Consider the following 17,465-nt stretch of genomic DNA (forward strand, 5'->3'; position numbering starts at 1 on the left):
ATATTGCATGCTCATTAATTCTTACAGCATGCAAGGTTTCATGACAACAACACTCAGTTCATCAATCGTAGGCGTCGTGTCTTATGGAGAACACTGCACCTTTTGCCTGCTCTTGATTTCGTTGATCTCCTGGCGGCTTCAAACATAAGGTAGGTGTCCTGTGCTGCTTTGTATTTTGACCAAACTCCACAAAACCTCGGACTAGAGGACGCTTCTAAATTACTTTTACTACGATGCAGACTTACATCTCAGATATCCCACATCCGAGGGAAGTTGATGAGCTCATTCGAATCTTTACAAATCAGCAGATGAAGGAGATTAAGCTTGTGTATTTTGTTTTTCCTTACCAAAAGTAATTGAGAATTTGTAGTTCTTATTAGTTCAAGCATCACTTTATTTGGTAAAAAAATTAACGAAAGAAATCTTTATTCTATTAGTCTTTCGCTTTAAATGGGGACGATAGATTAATTAAAAACATTTGTTACTTAATCAAATAGCTGTAGTTATACTGTAAGATTGCGAAGTTGATTGTTCAGAAAATTGAATTTAAAAAATTGATACGTGGAAATCCGTCACGTTTATGTAATTTCATCATCACCAATTAGCATCATTAATATCATAGAAACCAACTGAATGGATTTTTTACAAAGCAATTAGTATTTTCAATTAACTTTGAATTGTTCGCAAGGTATTTAATGCTTAGTTATTGTTAGGAGACTGCTTTCTTATTCCAATTAAGAGATTTGCTATTTAAGTCAATATCTTTCTTCAACTGAGTCAATACTGCGCAGGAATTGTTTACGAGACGTCCGTACACAATGATTGAACATTAGGGGATATGGGAAAACGTAAAGCGAAATCTTTGAATATTGCAAAAGAGAAGATTGGACATACCCAACACGACTCGTAAATCTACCCCTTACAAAAAAACTTCAGTAAAGACAACACTGACGAACCTATATCGTTTTCTAAATCAGTCATCTTTTACTGAAATATCGAGAGGAACGCAGTGGTACTTTAAAAAATAACACTTGCTATTACCCTTTCAATCAAATTAAGTACTAACATTTTCATTAATAATATGTCCGCTATAAAGAGATCTAATTTTGGAAAACCCGTATATTGGGAGTGCTCGGAAAGTTAGAGAGTCGCCCACATGTGTTCGAAGATGCCGTCAAGAACAAATGGATGGTTAACCAGTTGTGACTTAAATAGCAAACTTGTAGAAGCCATATGGTTTCCAGACCATGTCATTGTAGATCGAAGCCGTTAGGCAAAAAAGATATCTGACAAATAGAAAAGTAATTTGATACAAAATTGTTTGCTAGAGCAGAACGCACAAAGCAGAACAACCATAATCTCCACGCGTTCATGTAAAATTTATTATTTTTTTAATTGCCTGCTGCCTGCTGCCTTTGATTGGCCTTTTAGATTCTTGGGCTATTATATATACAACAGCATTCCAGAATATTTAATGCACACAGCTGAAAAAGCTTTCATTAATTTATATTGGCCCAAAAGAAAATGTTCACTCCAGATTTCTTTCCTGATTGTCCTTTGAGCTATGGTCCAATTCATTAAGCCGTTGGTTTAAGATCTCGTAAATGCAACAGAGACTTATTTATGTGACATCCTTAAATTGCTGACGGGAAAAAAAATATTCATGGCCTTAACTGACATTTCGTGGAAGATGTTGCCTTGTATTGTTTTACTACTTATATCTTAATTACTCACAAAACCCCAAGGTGGGAACTTTTGACTGATCAAAGCCTAAAATGCCGCAAAACCTGTCAACAGATGCCCATTGGATACTTAAAGACCAAAGTACTTTCTCCTTCGTCCTGCAATCATTGTCCAATTAACTCCTTGACATTATGGGATACGAAATTTTTTTAATTCATTAATTAAACAACACCCCAGTTCGTTATTTTAGGACTAAAATTGTTGAAATATGTCTTGTTCTTTGAAACCTGATTTTAATGAACCAGGAATATTTAAATTATTAAGTTAATGCTCGAAACTGTTGCCTTTCCTGTTTCATTTTCTCTCAGCACAAAGTACATTAAGTCCGATTCAGTTTGTCATGTATTTCTCATAACTTCCCATCGATTTCACAGAAAGGTGCTGGAGTGCTATTGACGGAAATGCGTCAAGCTCACGAACGCGATATTGGGGGATGTTTTTGCGCGAATCAAGACACCTTTTAATGAACACCTCTAATTCCACTTTAGCACGAAACCACGATAAAGCGTTTTCTCATGGTTAATAAGGAGTTTGAAGAGTGCAAAACAAACTTGGGAAATTAAAGGGAAAAGTGACATAGATAGATGTTAGACAGCTTTAACGACGAATTATTAGTTGTAACTAATAGTCGATTCCTTTTTTCTCAGGACAATCCAGGGTGCTTTATTTCAGGATATCATTAGGCGTTCGAATGTCTTAAGCACTAAAAACATCACCAAGCAATGTACTCAAAGAAGAGCTATTCATCTGGGACAGAAGATGTCCGGGAATATAACGATGCCAAAACAGGTCGCGAGGCCGGAAGACCCTCGTTCATATCAAGCCTATGCATAGGGCCCAAAGAAGATAAGATTGAGAGGGAAATCTATCCCACCAAGGAAGCTTCTGAACGGGTCTCTGAAAACACAACAAAGTCTTTTGTGACAAGAAGTGTCATCGATAAAAGGTCAACCTCTTCTTACAGAACGAGCGAAAAAATTCAATCCGTTAAATCGAGAGATTTACCTGGATATTCAGGCAGAGAAGCAACAACGGATCCGATCTCTTCATTTTACTCTTCATACTCCAAAGACGAAGACCTCAGAGATGCCGCAAAAGTGAATCAACTGGCTGATAAAAGCGAAGATGTTATTTCTTCCTTTTATCGATCGAGTGTCGGTTTTAGAAAAGACAGAAGTGTTGACCAGAAAACCAATATCGCCGGAGAAAATGGAGAATCCATCCGAGCGACAAGTTATAAGGCTGCTGCTGCTGAATTGCGCGCTGCCAAAGGAGTAAGCTGGAGGAATGACAGATCAACAGACTCTTCTAGTAGCCTCAAGGGTAGAAGTTCTTTACAGAGCATTAAAGAAGCAGACAAGGAAAATGGTGGTCCTACGACCATCAATTCGGAAAATATAAACATTCTGAGAAGAGCTTTGGAAAGAAAGGACGCATCTAATTCTCTAGATAGAGAAAGACTTTCCAAAAAGTTTTCTGAAGACGACAGCATTGACCTATCGAAACACACCTCGAAGGCGCATGTGAATTTGTCTGGTAAACACGGAGACAGCGATTCGCACAGAAAGACGACCTTAACAAATACTTCCAAATCAGAGAAAGACGACGTCGTTGGCAGGCGAGAGACGTTTGATGTTCATACAGTTATGCAGAATGGTAAAGCAAGTGATTGGGGAATTTTCCCAAGAGAAATCAAGGCACGCTCCCGTTCTACTGAAAGCCTAAATGAAAAGAAAAGAGATAGATCAGGAATCTTTAGAGAGGTTCCTGGGAGAAGTGAGTTTTTGTCTCATTCCAGGTCTTTATCAGATTTTGGAACCGCAGGTTCTGACGATGACAAGCGTTTTTCGAGGGAAAGCAGGCGCACAGGATCACTTGATCGAAATGCAGGTTTTGTTGATCGTTGGAACCGCACTGATCGCAATGAACGCTCCTCATCTCTTTCAAGACTGCGAAGCCGGTCTTCTGAAGAGTTAAGGCCTTCCTATGAGGATAAACAGGTGTATCCAAGCTATCGATCTAGAGCTCTGCACCGTCAAGGAAACTTCGACCGTGAAGGTTCTTTTCGCCGTGATGAGACAAACAGGAGAGATTCAAGAATGGGAGAAATGAGATCGTCAACCCGTGACAAGCTAAGAGAAGATATAGCTCGACTCAAGGCCGAAGCCGAAAATCGGACAACGAAGAAAGATGTGAAGCTGTATTCGTTTAGCCAAGAACCCACCATTCATGACAAGCTCAAGGAAGACATTGCAAAGCTCAAAGCTGAAACGTTGACACGAGACCACGTAAAACCTTATGTTCCACCAGCTTCGTTAAGACCAGCGTCTGCGAACATTTCTTCGAGATGGAGAAGTCGAGAACCCTCTATACAAGACAGGCTCAAAGAAGACATTGCAAGATTGAAAGCTGAAGCGGAGAAAATGCCTTCTTTCCCCAAACGGACCTCGGGTGTTACTACTGAAATAATCATTCCAGACAGAAGAATGGAGGATATGGCAGATGTTCGTCATGGTGGAATTAGCAGAACTTTGGTCGAGAGATATAACGTGTCCAATAACGATGGAGTTGTGTTTAAGGATGTGTCGAGGAATGAAGAAACAAAGACGTTTGGTGATGCTAAAAATCCTAAAGAAGACGAAATAATTCGACGACGAGGCAGCTTAAGAAATGACCAGCCAAAGTTACGAAATGAATTCCGAAATGTTGAAAAGTCTCTTGGAGATGAAGTGCCTCTAAGGCCTCCAGCAGACTACTTCCATCCATTCTCGGATCGCGCTGTTCCATCCTCCACAAGGACCACCGAGGGAGCTGTGTCTGTGCTTTCTACGAGGCCACCCCTATGGCCCAAAGAAAACGAAAATGGGTCAACAGAACGAGAAAATCTCTTGACCACACCACGAGATATTTCGACCGATCCAAGCAACTCTTCTAAATTTCAATCCACTGAAGCATATGCAAGTAAGCGAGTGTTTAAGGCAGACTCTATCGTCTCCATATCATCAAGTAAAGAAGCCAGGGGTGGCCCAAGTTCTGTACAGGGACATTCCCGCGGAAGCATTTCCACAGAGGGTCGTTCAGCCTATTATTACAGAGAAATGGGTGATAAAGAAAACGGCATACCAGACTCCATACTGAGACGGTCATATGAGGAAATACCAAAGCCAGCTGCTCTACCTCGACCACGGGATGATACTGTACGGCTGCCTTATTCAAGATACGAAAGTGTCACTCACGGACGTAAATATCCCGCTTCATCTCCAGAGGGATTACAGGGCGAACCTGGTTATGAAGACTGGCGGAAGAGAGATGAAAGGAGGTCGGTCAGGGTTCACTCAAATGATGAATTTGTCACTAGAAAAACAATCAGAGATGATTCCGTTATTTCTCGGAAGAGGTGGGAAGACGATACCCCTAGATCATTATCTTCAAAAGTTGAGTCTCCAAGACACATTCCTGAGAGGTCGAAACCTTCACCAAGAAGGACAAGCACCCGCGAAGACAAGCATATATCAGAGGAAAACAAGACTCGTTTCTGCGAGGAAATCGATGCTCCATTACCAGAGTATAAGGAGATCAAGACATCACCTGTTATTAGTGAGCTCCGGAAGAAAATTGAGCAGCTGAAAGACAAGGTTGATACACTGGATGATAGAAGAGCTCGAATGAAACTTGAAAGATATGTGGATGACCACTCAGAGAGGAAACCAGATGTTGATATCAAACCTGCAGTTCATATTAAGAGGTACCAACCAACCGAATTCAAACCAGGTTCAGGATCAGAGGTTGATGGTCCAGACTCACTTGGGAAAAGAGAGGTATGTCGCTATTCTCAGTGCACATTGAATGAAAGCATTTCATGGGTCATGAAAGGAAAAGAGGAAGAGCAATATTGTAAATATTACCACTCGAATCTATCTTAGTTGCAACTCATTCGTCCAGAGTCTTGTCCCCACTCTGCCTCGGTCTACGTCTTTTCCCCCTACACCATGGTCTGTCCCTCATACATGTAGAGTTTTTTATTTACACCTTCACCATCAATCAAACTCTCAAGGTATCATTTTTTTTTAAAATCAATTTTCTGTACTGGTAACCCTATGAGAATATTAACCTTCATTGGGAAGACGTGCTGTTATTATGTGTCGAGTTCCCTGAAAACAACTTTTAGTAGCAAAATTATGCGTTCCCTATCAGCGACGTGAAACAAAACCTGGGTTAGTCACCGGATAGAAAAATTTAATGGAACCTTGGAATTGATATACTTTTTACTTATTACAGAGTATCACATCCGAGACAATAAGTCGCCAAATCAGTAGACAGACCAGCACAGCCAGTACTCTCAGACAGATCAGCAGTATTCAAGATGATGTAAGAACAACACCGCAGTCCCATGCAGAAGAGGTCATATCTCCGACGAGTAAACCAGATCAAAAGCCTGCTGTTATGAAACAAATGTGTGACGCACAGACGATGACCCCTCCTGATGTTCAACAAAATGTTGTAACTACTGTGGTTCAACGGCAAGACTCGATTGTAGACGAGCGAGACAGGCTAAAGGAATTAAGAGGCGTTCCTATAGACTACAGGAGAAGAACTACTCAAATTGAGGAGGTAAAAAGGGCCCTTTTTATGATCACAGAAGAAAACTTTATCTGCTGCTTAACAGTTTGAAACTTTGTACGGATGATCAGGTTATTTGAAGACATTAAGATTTATGTAAAAGTAGACAACCTCTACATATTACGATACAGACATTATAATCTGAAATACTTCTTGTTATAGATCTTACTACAAGGCCTCTCATCTATATATATATATATATATATATATATATATATATATATTTTTTTTTTTTTTTTTTTTTTTAAACAATTTGCGTTTTCGTCAGTTGGGACGTTACCTAAAAAACAAAACCTTTAGCCAGCTTCTGCTCAAGCGAATTAGCCATGTTGTCAATTGTTTTAAAATCATTTCTGATTGAATAGGTGGACAGAGAACAAGTGAGAGACAATGGTGTCACCATGATCCAAGTAGACAGTCACCAACAAACCATATCACCGAAAAAGGACGTGCAAGAGTGGTGGAACGCTTTCACAGCTGAAGACGTAGATCGTTTACTAAAAATTGGAAATTGGAGTCCGTGGAACGCATACACTGCCGAGGACGTTGACAGAATGTTCCACGTGGGGCCGGTGAGAAGACGAAGCTTCCATCGGAGGTAAAGTCGAAAGAAATTATTCATGCATATGAATAATGTATTCAATTCCTTACAGCAAGCATGATCTTGCTCTTGTTAGAAATATTTTTCGAGGATTCATAGTCAAAACTTTGGTTTACACGGTAAAGGTCTTGTCCAGATTAGAATTTACAGATAACCCTCAATCCAAGGCTTAATTGTTTGTCATCCCCTATGTATGCTACACGTTTCATCGTAATATGATTAATTTAACAAATTTGGTGTTATATAAAGACGTCATATGTTCCTCATTTCTGGGAATTTAAGGGCTAATTCCTAAGAATCTTTTCTGTTATATTAAAAGAAAAACAACAGAATTAAGGGTATAACTTGAAGAACCAATCAATGAAGCTTCAGTACTTTAAAAGAGCATCTAAAAAAAACATATTCTGATGATACTGTGTCAACTCTCAGATCCCTCCGAAGATATCCGAAAATACGACAGTACAAAGACGATCCCGTTGACGTTCTCGTGAGAGTGCGAGGAAGACGCGAAAAACATCGTCGCCCTCAATGCATTATTGCTCAAGCTGCGCCGGAAGAGAAAGCAATAGTACTGAGAGAGACAAAGGAGACTACAGAGCCCTATATCAGAACAATTAAAGTTGATGATGTTTATGGAGCGGATGCTGTTAGAGTAGAGAATGGAGTTGTGAAAATTAAAGTTGGTGATAAAGGAAGGTATGTTTTGAGAATTATACTCATGAAAAGTAGATGGAAAGCAGTTTTCGGCACCCCAAGCAATTATGGAAGAGCATAGAACTGATCTTCCTCTTCTAGTTATCTTGTACGAGCCTCTCAAGTCAAGGTAGAAACAACTGGTCAGAGAGATTTGGTTTATTTTGGATTTATTTTCGTTTCAGTTTGTTCTCTTCTTCATTCAAATTGGAAAGAGAACAAACTGAAGCGAAAGATTCCTTCGCTTTTGCCCCCTTCCGAGCCGCAGTATGAAAATCTAGTCAGTACTGCTGATAGCTTATCTTAGTGATAGCGCATTCAATACTCCACCACTTTTATGATTGCGATTATATCGTTATTTTTCGATTAGGAAAACATGGGGGAGGATCCTACAGCAGAAAAATGACACCTTTGAGGTAACTTTATCTTATTTAAGTGGATACTTGAAAAGCATCTATACTCATACCTCCGAAATCCACGAAAAACTGAGGAGTTTTGGCTGATTTTCATTCATGTTACAATAACTTAATTCTCCAAGTTTACAAAGGTCACTACATTAACTGAACCAGTTAAATTATAGGAAATGAGAAGCAAGAATTTCCAGCTAAATTCGATCATACTTGTCAGTGCTTAGGACCAAGACAAGCAAAATTGGCAAAAAATAAGTGTAATTCATCGCTCGTTTCATACAGTCGAATCGTCAGTTTTTTCGATGAGTTTTTATTCATCTGTTTTATTGTTCTTAGTCGGATGGTATCGTTACAGTCCCAGTTAGCGGAGACCAGTGCGAAGACGGCATGTACTATACCAGTCACTACAAAGGACAACAGCAAGATGGAAAAGTGCGCACACCAATCAAATTCAAGATACCAGAGCAAAACGCTGCTAAATCTAACAAGATACGCGTCGCTAGGGAGATGAGAAGAACCGGGAGCATGAGACGAAGACGAAAAGCCGCTGCCAGTAGTCTATGTCCTTACATCGTGGGCGCACGATATTACAGAGGGAAGATATTGTTGACATGTGCTGACGCTCATCGATCCCAGAACCGTGCTCAAAGTGGTCACCAGGAGATTGTGGTAAGGCAGCCACAAAGCAGCTCAAAGGTATGTTGGTTAATAAAACAAAACGTTCAAAGACACCCTATGATATTTTGGAACTAACCGTGTTCATTTTGATGAAGAATAAAGAATACTTAGGGTGTTAACAGACCCAATATAACTTTGAACTCAACTTTAAAAACTATTAATCAAAACCACGTCATGATTTCTTCATAACTGTTCCGTTACTATTTTTGTTACTTAAAGGTTACAGGCAACGAAATAGTTCTGCGTCGCAACTCCCAACCACCAGCGTTTCCAGTGAAGACCATTCAGAGAATCCACGAAGGCCACAAAACCACAAGTCACGCGGCTACAACCCGAGCAGAAGATGGAAAGATGATCATTACTGTACACGCTGTCCCGCCTCGACCACCACGTTTTAGTCTGAAACAAGCTGGACAAAACATGACGAGTAGCTCCTACCATGGCAAGACTTCCGAGCAACGAGGTGTATCGAGTACTTCCGGAAATTACCTCGTATCTTCGACCTCTAGGCCTCAAGGGTACGTGACATCATCCAGGCCTAGCAGACAGGGGAATGCAGGTACTTCGTATTACGTCACTGATCCGTCCGACTCGTTCGGTCGCAGATCTGGCTACCACAGTGCATCTCGTTACCACTCTTCCAACGAACTGTCCAGCACCCCAACTATTATCCCGTATGAAGATGGCCCCACAAGTCGAAGAGGGACACAGAGTGGTTCGTTTATTACCGACCCGTCGAGTTATTATGGGTTTTATGATGCACCAGGGTCAAGGATAGTCTCATCGGACCCGCGTCTGAATGCACGCACGGGATACGGAGAGAAATTCAACCTTCGAGATCACGGTGGCCTCTCCTCGGTGCGTTACGTGAACGGAGCGCGTCAAGGAAGTAGGATAATCAATGAAAGGTACATATTTCATCCATCATTCAGATAAAACTCAGATATACAAACCAGAATGCAGTGGCAGGTGGCATGTCGCAAATAAACGTGGCCGCAGTATGGCTTCAGTATTTGTCTACCAAACTACCCTTAATTCATATCGGCTTCTTTTTCCTAAGCTCAATCGTCAAAATGGCCGGTCTGTCAAGTGCTGAGGGGTTATTTGGCAAGCTTAACAAAAAACAGCTTCCGCGTGGGATAGTAATGCTCCAAAAGCTCAGGATCCACGCATCACCAAAATTTAGTCAACCACAAGGCTTTTAACTTTATAAAACATTTATTCAAAAGGCAAAAAAATAAGCCCGATATTCGTTTAAAACTTATAGGAAAAAACAAATTAGCTGATTGTGAAATTAACTCGTCTTTTTCATCAGAATGAAGTCAAATGGACATTATAGGTATGGTTCATCTTGGAATTCCACGCAACAGGTAAACAGTTTTCTTCTTAAACAAAATTGCTAACCTGGCATTATGTATAATAAGGGTCCATGAACTCCTTGAGTAGAGGGACTTGGAGAAAACTTATCGATTCACTTACTTGAAACGCAGTTTTTCTCTGAAACCCTCTGCTACATATTTCTATTTTGGTAAGTTTCCCCGCCCCTTCCAACAGAAAAAAAGTAATTAAAATTACCTTGATACATGACGATTATTCCCTAACAGCTACGAAAAGGTGAACATTTTTTTTCTTTTGTTTGCCTTTTAACCTTAGCTTATCGTTTTCGACATAAAGGGAGATTTTTGGCTTAGTCGTCGTGTTGTGCATGCAAAAGATATTAACATCGAAGACCAAACCAAAACATATAATTGCAATAATTTTTAACTCTAACAAAGATACTTGACGGACATTCCCTACTCTAATATACTCTGTGTGTACATTGTGATTGATGAGAAGTTATTTTAGAGGTAAATTATTTATTTCCTCCAGGACACATTAAATGGCCGTTCGATGTCTTGGGCAGTAGAAGTTGTTCCTGATTTCTGATTTTTTTCAATCGACATTACCAGGTAAACATATAGCGAAGTTGCTCAAAATTTCTCAAGATCTATTACAATTTACCTTTTCCACTTTTTTTTCTTATTTGAAAATTAAAAGAGTAACACTTGGTTTTTTGCCACCTATTCGAAAAACTGTAAAAGCTTTTCATATCTATAACTGTAATTTACCGCCAGCGAAAAAAGCAACAACTATTTAATAGCAAATTTGTTTACATGCTTCTGTATCAGTTCTTTTCCTATCTTCTTGACAAGACGTATAAATTCTCCTTTCAGGAAATAACCTAGACCCATCAACGAAGAATTCGAAGTGATCTTTGGGTTTCGGGTGATGTGAATTATGGAGTTGTGCAGTTCGAGTAAAGTTATAATAAGATAAAGAGACATGCAGAGAAAAAGGCACAGAAGTAAAATTACTTCGCCGACCGAATTAGAGGAAAGTAAACTATGTGTTATAAAGAAATGTATTCATTACATCTCTCAGTTGGTAGGGGCGCTATGATTGGCCAATATCATGGCCTGTATTTCACTGCACTTCCACTGAATTCATTATTTTGTTTCACTTGGAACCTTCCTTCTCTATTTAAACCCAGAGATGTAACACATTTTTTACTAACCTCGTTTACGGACCTCGCAAACTCAGTTAGTAAGATATCTGTATTGATTAAACTTGAATTTGTTTGATTTATATCAATTTTAAAAAGTATGAGTTATTTCAAGAATAGTTTTATCAACATTCTATAAGTCAGGCACATAGTAACGTAACGTTTCGTTTCAATAATACCAGGGAGGGAAGGGGGGGGACGTTTGTTTGTGACTTGTAAGATTTTTCCGAGGCAAGGAAAAAGCAAGTGGCAAAGGTGAACTATAGATTTAAGTTTTAAAAATGCATCTGCAGAAAAGAGTTAATCCTCAACCTACAGAGTACTTGCATGGAGCCAGCCTGGATTTTTCCATAACAGTAAAAGTTATTTTACATATTATTTTATAGACTTCAAAACATACTATGATAATTACGCAAAATGTTAGAGGTTTAGAGTTTTACTGTCAGGCGCCGTTACGCGTCAAATCTGACTCTGGTGCGAAGATGGCCATGTTGCTGAATGCCATGAATATGCTATGTAAGTTTGAAATGTTGCGTTCAGTGATTCTGGATGATAGGCCTAGGTTCAACATTTTGCGTGCAGCGGGAACACCAGTCATTAGAATTAAGTCCAATGTTGCAGCGATTGAGCTCAGAGAGTTATAATGACTGCTATTACATACAACTGAAGATATAATATGATTCTCAACTCGCACAGATGCCGATACGCACAATTTACTAGATAAAGAATTCAATTGACAGCTGTTATTTCCAATGTTTTATGAGCTGGAACTGTCTCAATTTGCGCACGATTGATTACTGAGAAGTTTTGGATTATGCTTTTTTGATAACATAATTGTAGCTAAACAAGAGTTGGTGTTGCTCATCTATGGCGGTTACATTTTGAACAATGTTGCTCTCCATATTAGTTTCCTTCGCAGTTGCTTTGAGGAAACTCGTTGCTCTACTCTGCACAGACGCCTGCTTTCCAATGTTAATTCAAGTTGGCAACCGCGAAGGCATTCTAAAGAAAGACCAAATCAAATGGACTGCAATGAAAGAAGGCATCACATATCGTTCTTGTCTTTTTCAGAATCTATTTTTGTATATTTGAGGTTGTGAAATTTAATAGGCTTAATGACCGAAACGTATTTTGCGCTAGGGCAAGCAGATGTTTGTGCGGGGAAGAAAAGCGTCGTGCAAACTGCCTCGGAAGCTGACGTTATGTTTTCCCTACGAGGGATGGGGAGGTGCCCTAACCATGGCTTGGGGGAGGAGGAGAGTGGGAAGTGGTTGTACTGCACAGATCTTCAAACACTGCACCTGTTTAAGAATAAATCCATTTAATTTGCACCTAGTGCAAGAGGATAAGTTGTTATATTGGGCGGCATAAACCCGTAAAGGCCAAATAAGAGTATGCATTACCCCTGAGGATTAATTTTGTATATATTTTTCTCGTAATTTGCGTAAAGTTTCTAAAAAAGATGTGTTTTGAATAAACAAGCAGCTCGTGTCGAAATGTTAAAGCTATCAGCTTGGAGCTGCTGTCAGCTTCAATTCAATTTTAAAAAAATGAGCATATTAATTTAAAAGCACGTTTCATAAGGTAGTAATAGATAAATTGGCCCTAACTACCGTCATTGAAGGGATGGGAGGGAAAAAAAGTGTTGGTGTTGAAATCTATCGTTGATTTCATTACATTATGTGCAGGACAGAAGAAAGAAGGGATAAAAAAATGTTGTTATGAGAGTCTTTTTAAGAAACAATAGTTTGACTTTCTGGTTGATAAATGCACTCTTTGACGCGGAAACAATTTTATCTTGTGCAAAAGCCCGACTACAAGCGCTATTTAAATGAAAGTGTCCATGCATGAGGTAGAGTATATAAAAAAATAGTACCAATTACTTTTTTTTATGGTTTGAATGTAGTGATGGATGTGTAAAAACGGAGTGAGGAATTGTGAAATAAAATTCTTAGTATTGTGCTCAACTCATGTTTTGATTGATCCGTTACATTAGCGCTTTTCGACCGACTCATCAACAACATGATTCATTGTTGACTGATCGATCGATTGGTTGATTGATTGGCTGATTGATTGGTTGATTGACTAATTGATTGGTTGATGGATCGATCGATAGATTGATTGATGGACTGATTGATAAATTGAACGATTGGTGGAGTTCGTGGTGTAGTCAATTGACTAATTGCTTGTTGATGGGTTGTGTGTATCAAAGGTATTTAAAATACATACAAAAAGGAAAAAAATTCATCACACCTTCGCCTCTTCTCTTCTGTATTTTCTACTGCAGACCTTCAAGCTGATTGTTCCATCATCCTTTGCTTTCAAAAGTTTTCCTAAGTATGACACATGGTGAAGCTCGTCGATTCCTTATCAATCTCCAGAGCCAGAGCCAGAGTCAAACCAACCTGCTTCTTTTTTTCCACACGACATCAAATGGGCTGCTAATTTGCTACCTACCAATACACTCTAGACACTCGTGTATATTAAAGACATTTTCCCAATCCTCCCAACGCCGTCTCTCTCCAAGATGCCATCATACGATGAGAAAACTTCTCAACGTCTGTGCGCAGGCTTAGAAGTCTATGATTGTCTGATGATTAATTCATTGACAAAACTGCTATTGAAATCTCTGAATTCAAATCCAGTCGGCACGTTACTGCGTTGCACTCTCTCCTGTCTCTTCAACTACACGAGTTTATTTGCACAGTTTTCTGCTCATTATTTCAACTTGTTGTAAAGTTGTACCTTGAAAATGAAGTCAATGTTTTGGAAACCAGTGACGGATTTTAATCATTCGTCTGAGAGAAAGATTTCTCATTCTGATTATCGTGCACGCCAAATTGCACGGATCGATTGCGAAGTTCCACGAACGTGTTTGCATCCCATCCAACAAATTTTACATTCATAGTTCTTTCGGTGAGTAAACAACTTTCTTACATTGTGAATGTGGTCTGTGGCTAAGAAACTCCTCACTTCGTAAATCTTGCAACTTTTGCAGGTTTATTGTCTTCAATTAGTTCAATACACAGGGCGTCGCATCTTCCGTCGCGCTTCGGTCTTTGTGATCCGCTTTGTGATTGTCATCAGTCTGCGCACAAAAATAACACTTTTCGGCTGTTAACCTTTAATTCACTGTGATCTTCAGCGTTTTCTCGATATGCTTTCAGACAATTGCAGAATTCCAATCTTTCTTAAATCTTTCTATCTAACATACCTAATAAAGCCCACAAATACCATATACATGTACACTGAAGAAATGTAAAATGGTTTCCGTGTTTACATAGCCTGATGTAAACACGCGGGAGGTTGGGAGAACACGAGATAAGCGTAGGAAACCACGACGCGAAGCGGAGTGATTTCCAGCTTTCCGAGTGTTCTCCCAACCTCCCAAGTGTTTACATCAGGCTATGTAAACACGGAAACCATTTTACATTTCTTTTATAAAATAACTAATGAAAGAGGAACGAAAACCGTGTTTACATACGCTCATGTAAAATGGTTTTATGGCCAATCAGAGCGCGCGTACTATTTGAATTATTTTATAAATGTAGGTCTTACACGCAAATTTTTGTCTCTAACATTGGTGAAAAATACAAGAACTGCAGCTACAGTAACTTTTCATTGTTTACAAACTTTTTCATTTTTTTCTGACTAGCTCTTTGCCTCTGTCAAAATGTTGCCTCTAAATTACAGAAAGTAGTCAGGTACTGTGTCCTAAAAACAACCTTTATTAACCTTAAGGTATTAACCCTTTAATTCCTAAGAGTGACTAGCATCTAGTTTCTCCCTACAATATCACCCTGAATCACACATTAAGGTTATGAGAAGAAAGGAAATGATCACCAATGAAAGAAGCTTTTGATCAGTAAACAAAGTCTCCTTGTAAGCACCTTAAGAAATGTATAAAGAACAGTAGGGAGAATATGCATACCGATGTTGGGTATAAAGGGTGAAAGCAAATAAAGTAAGAGAGTAAACACCAAAAAAATACAACTTTGAGAAATAACACTAATTAAGAAAGTGCAAGCTGACTCTAGCGTCTCTCTACTGTCTAGCAAAGAGAGTTCAAAATGTCAAAGTTATCATCTTAAAGATTAATGCCATCTCGACCCTTTTAAACTTTCAAATGATAAAAATAACAATATTTTTAAAGCTATCTGCAGTTTGAGGTATCTTGGCCCATGCTTCATTAATTTTTTGGCTTTTACTTGGGGTAGAAGAGCTCAGAGCATGTCATCACAACGAATGTGCTGCACATAAAATGAATCACCTTAGAGTAACCTTGAAATGTGAGAATGTGCGATGTGTGATTAGTTAAATACTCAAATGTATCTTGACTTGGTACTCTGGAAATGAGGAAATTTGGAAATATGCAGATGAATCTTTACCTAACTCATGTTTATCTTAACTTGTTGGTCTAGAAATCTTGAAATCTGGAAATATGCCTTCCTCAGTTCACAAATGCTTCCATGAGTTCATCAGTATAACTAAGATGGTGGCACAAATTTTTTTTTTTCAGTTGATTTCCTCTCATTCTTCAGATTTCCTCATTCCAAATCAATACTTTTCTACTTAAAAAATCCTAGAGTGTAACACTCCAAGGGAATTAGGACATTATATGCAAATTACCTGCACCAAACACCAGGTTTTCACAAATATGAATGTCTGAACAGTCACAATCAAGACCCACTTACCGGCCAATATGATGCATAATTACTGAAATACATGAAACGAATACAAACAACATTACTAGCAATTTACTGAGCTTTCTGTCACAGTAGGTCTTATTTAACCCTTAACTCCTGATATTGATTAACAAGAAACTTCTTCCTATCTATTTGCCTTATGCAGGAAACAGGTAATGAGAATACTCAAACTTATCAGGTTAAGGTTGTTATGTTGATCTTACACCAAATTCAGGAAATGAATAGCAGCTAGAGGGGAGAATTTACAATCAGATCTTGGGATTGTTTAAGGATTAACTGACTCATTATCAATTCAACCTTAATGTACATCAATTAACTAACTCTTCCTTTTAGAGTAAGGTATAACTTAATACAGTTTAGTTGTAAAAAATGAGAAAATTGTCTGAAAATTTTTTCTAAGAGACATTAAAACCAGACAAAAGCTTTTTGCAATATAACAGAGTCAGCACTCTCACTAGAATCACTTGACCCTAAGAGTGATTAGCATGAAATTTCTCCTCACAGTATCACCCCAGAATAACACACCAGATCATGAGAATAAAAGAAATTATCGCCAACTAAAGAAGCTCTCGATTGCTGAACAAATTCTCCTTGTCGGCATCTCCCAGGAAATGTATAGAGAGTAGTTTGGAGAATATGCATAGAATGATGTTTGGGTGTAAAGGGTTAAACTATTACAGGACACTTGAATGGACTAGAATTTCCCACCATAAAGAAATAACAGGTTGCAAACACACACCTTTACTCTGAACAAGTTGTAATCCTGTAATAGTAGTAATAGCTGGAACTAGAGGAAAAGAAACTGTAAATAGTTCACTTTATTCCTGACTATTTGCATATTTTGCATACAGTCATCTAATGAAAGTCCTGTATGGTAATAGTCATTTCATTTTTTATGATGTAAATTGGGTATCTGTATATATATAATAAAATGGAATTAACGAGATAGGTTACCATTTCATGAGTCTCAATTTCTTTTAAAACTTTGACAAAATTGCTATTTCCTGGATCTCTGTATTTTTACGTTAAAAGACTTTCGAAAAAATCCTAGCAACTTTCAAACAACCGCCTTCCAATTTGAACAAACACATGTTTGATGCCATGGCGACATTTGATTGGCAAAAATTCTGCAGAAAAATTGTACCAAGTAAATGAGGGAAAAAGTAGATGTAAAAAAAAAAATCTGGAAAAAATGTTCTGAAAAATGTAATGATATTTCCAGATGATGCACTAAGTGGAATCCAATTCGGCTTGTAATCATACGAGAGATTAAAAAAAATCGATCCACCGCCAGACGGGAGTCCGACTTGATAATCGCGCGAGTATGGCGATATTCCCCAAAAGGAGAGAAAGGAATAATGTAGTTCACGGGCAGGCCAACATTGCTGGCGCTGCGGGACGCGCATGTCTCCGCTCGCGGGAAGATTTGGGACGAGTTGGGGAGAGAGTTTGCGAGGGTTTGTCAATAAAAG

General features: G+C 38.7%; 1 protein-coding gene across 3 annotated transcripts in view; it reads left to right on the forward strand.

Moving 5' to 3' along the window:
- Positions 1 to 20: 20 nt before the first annotated feature.
- LOC113679000 (uncharacterized) overlaps positions 21 to 17,465 on the forward strand; it is a 40,525-nt gene continuing 23,080 nt past the window's right edge. The window contains exons 1-11 of one of the 3 annotated variants that reach the window (XM_027195926.2): positions 21 to 149; positions 2,391 to 5,561; positions 6,022 to 6,354; positions 6,729 to 6,961; positions 7,394 to 7,660; positions 8,028 to 8,073; positions 8,404 to 8,763; positions 8,965 to 9,653; positions 10,061 to 10,115; positions 10,615 to 10,694; positions 10,959 to 13,254. In XM_027195926.2, coding sequence (XP_027051727.2) covers positions 2,466 to 5,561; positions 6,022 to 6,354; positions 6,729 to 6,961; positions 7,394 to 7,660; positions 8,028 to 8,073; positions 8,404 to 8,763; positions 8,965 to 9,653; positions 10,061 to 10,115; positions 10,615 to 10,671 — 5,136 coding nt within the window. In that variant the 5' untranslated portion in view covers positions 21 to 149; positions 2,391 to 2,465 and the 3' untranslated portion in view covers positions 10,672 to 10,694; positions 10,959 to 13,254. Of the gene's footprint in view, positions 150 to 2,209; positions 5,562 to 6,021; positions 6,355 to 6,728; positions 6,962 to 7,393; positions 7,661 to 8,027; positions 8,074 to 8,403; positions 8,764 to 8,964; positions 9,654 to 10,060; positions 10,116 to 10,614; positions 10,695 to 10,958; positions 13,255 to 17,465 lie in introns of those variants that run through there. The other 2 variants (XM_089187713.1, XM_027195927.2) reach the window with 2 other exon arrangements.

The sequence above is a fragment of the Pocillopora damicornis genome, chromosome 11 (assembly GCF_964200805.1).
Source record: "Pocillopora damicornis chromosome 11, jaPocDami1.2, whole genome shotgun sequence".
Lineage (NCBI taxonomy): Eukaryota > Metazoa > Cnidaria > Anthozoa > Scleractinia > Pocilloporidae > Pocillopora > Pocillopora damicornis.